The sequence below is a fragment of the Cynara cardunculus genome, unplaced genomic scaffold (genome assembly GCF_001531365.2).
Source record: "Cynara cardunculus var. scolymus isolate 2C unplaced genomic scaffold, CcrdV1 Un_Scaffold_3107, whole genome shotgun sequence".
Lineage (NCBI taxonomy): Eukaryota > Viridiplantae > Streptophyta > Magnoliopsida > Asterales > Asteraceae > Cynara > Cynara cardunculus.
In genome coordinates, this window is record NW_020201350.1 from 61,003 (window position 1) to 63,314 (window position 2,312).

General features: G+C 40.9%; 1 protein-coding gene across 1 annotated transcript; it reads right to left on the bottom strand.

Moving 5' to 3' along the window:
* Window positions 1-480: 480 nt before the first annotated feature.
* On the bottom strand, window positions 481-1,750 carry LOC112503481. Its single transcript, XM_025107510.1, has 2 exons — window positions 1,435-1,750; window positions 481-1,367 (listed from the first exon to the last, which is right to left on the bottom strand). The coding sequence occupies exons 1-2, from the start codon at window positions 1,748-1,750 to the stop codon at window positions 481-483; spliced, it is 1,203 nt and encodes a 400-aa protein (XP_024963278.1).
* Window positions 1,751-2,312: the final 562 nt, after the last annotated feature.

The following is a 2,312-nucleotide window of genomic DNA, read 5'->3' on the forward strand; positions in this document are numbered from 1 at the left end:
ACAAATCATCAATTCTAGGCAAGGGATACATGTTTTTGATTGTGACTTTGTTGAGTTCCCTGTAGTCTATACACATCCTCATTGTTCCATCCTTCTACTTTACAAACAGAACTGGTGCTCCCCATGGTGATGTACTTGGCTTTATGAACCCTTTATCAAGCAAGTCCTTTAGCTGAGACATCAACTCTTTTATTTCAGATGGGGCTAGTCTGTAAGGAGCTTTTGCTATGGGTGCAGCCCCTGGTGTGAGTTCAATTTTGAATTCCACATCCCTGTCTGGTGGAAGACCAGACAGATCATTTGGGAAGACTTCAGGATATTATTTGACAACAGGAATAGATTCTGGTTCTTCTATTTCTCTAACTGTACTAATCACATAGGCCAAGAATCCTTGGCACTTATTTTTCATACAACTGTGAGCCTGTGATACTGATAGAAGACTGGATGATGATCCTGGCGATCACCCTTTATTATGACTGTTCATTTGCCTAGAAGCTCTATTTTCACTCTCTTTTGGTTGCACAAAATGGATGTCTGGTTACTGGCTAACCAGTCCATCCCCACCACTACATCAAATTCCTTCATTGGCATAGGGAACAAACGGATGGGTAGCTTACAACCTTCAATAATGATGGCATAATCTTGGTATACAGAAGCTATAGTTTCTTGATTGTTTGCAGTCTCAACTATCAGCTTTTTATCAAGTAATATTGGGATCATGCAGGCACTTTTAGAAAATAAAGGAGATACAAATGAAAAATTTGCACCTGAATCAAAAAGAACCTTAGCACATATTGAGTTGATTGAGAAAGTACCTGTTACCACATCTGGTGCAGCTTCTGCCTCAGTTTTAGTCATTTGGAAGGATCTGCCTTGAGCTTTACCAAATCCTCCCCTATTAACACCAGGCTTTCCTCTGTTGTTTGGAGCATTGTTTCCCAAAGTTAGTTGTTGTGGTTTCAGCTGTGGACACTTGTCTTTAACATGGTATGGTGAATTACAATGGAAACACCTTCTGATCTGCCTACAGTAGGTTGAGGTGTGCCCAATTTCTCCACAGTTAAAACATTTCAATGGTTCARGTCYACARCTACCTTGATGAACCTGTTTGCATCTTGGGCAGGCTCTCTCCATCTGCCTCTGCATTGGTTTCTTGTAGAATTTARCAGCCTTTGATCCTCTGTAGCCAGTTGAGGATCCCTTCCATTTTCTCTTTTCTACAACCTTCCCTTCCTCACTCCTACTCTTATTCCTTTTAGTAACCTCTGCAGCATCAACTGCTGCAGGAAAAGTGGTAGGATTCATAGCAATCACCAATTCTCTTATTGATGGCTTAAGTCCCCAAATATACCTCTCCACTTTCCTTGCTTCAGTAGCAATATAATGTTCAGCAAACCTGGAGAATTCAATAAACCTTTCTGTATAGGCTCTGACTGCCCCCAAAGTCCTGCTCCAGCTTGAGGAAATCTTCCTCCATTTGCCTAAATCCTGTTTTAGGACAAAATTGCTCTTTAAGTCTATTCACAAACTCTGTCCATGATAGGTTCTGCAGCATATCTGGTCTGGCCAAAGACTCCACTTCCCACCAGAACACAACATTAGACTTCAACATAGCAATAGCAAATCTGACTTTATCACCCTTTGGACATCTAATAGTGTTGAAGACAGATTCAATTTCCTTGATCCAACGTAATGCTTTTATTGGATCCCTTTCTCCAGAAAAAGTTGGGGGTTTGCAGGTGAGAAACATCTTTATATCCCCTTCTCTAACATGAGGTTGTTGGCACCGCAGGAATTTCCTCGACCCTTTCTGTTTCTAATCTGGCAGGCATTCTTAAAATGGAAGTCAAGGTTTCCCTTAGCTTCCCCATCTCTTCAGCCAACATACCCYTGGTCACAACCTCTTCTTCAGGCACAAATTCTGGATTGTTACCTCTAGAAATAGATTTTTCCTATTCAAAAGGAAACTATGTCTGGTTGTTGCTTTCTCTGGCTTGACTTCTGCCACTTCCTCTGCCTCTACCTCTGCCCCCCTCTTCTACTTCTGCCTCTACTTTCTAAGGCATTGACAGGGATCCCTATACGAGAATCCTCTGTTTCACCGGGGTTAGGCTGAGCTAGTCTTTCAGATCTCCTYGAGTGGCTAGTCATCTGCAAGTTCCATAATTAGATAACACATTTTCACATTCTCAAATATAATAGAGTACTCAAGTTCAAATATGCACCTGTAAATTCAAAATTACATTGGCCAGATGTAACCCAAAAATACCTTACATATTGAACCCTTAACTTATTATATTTATTCCAATGGT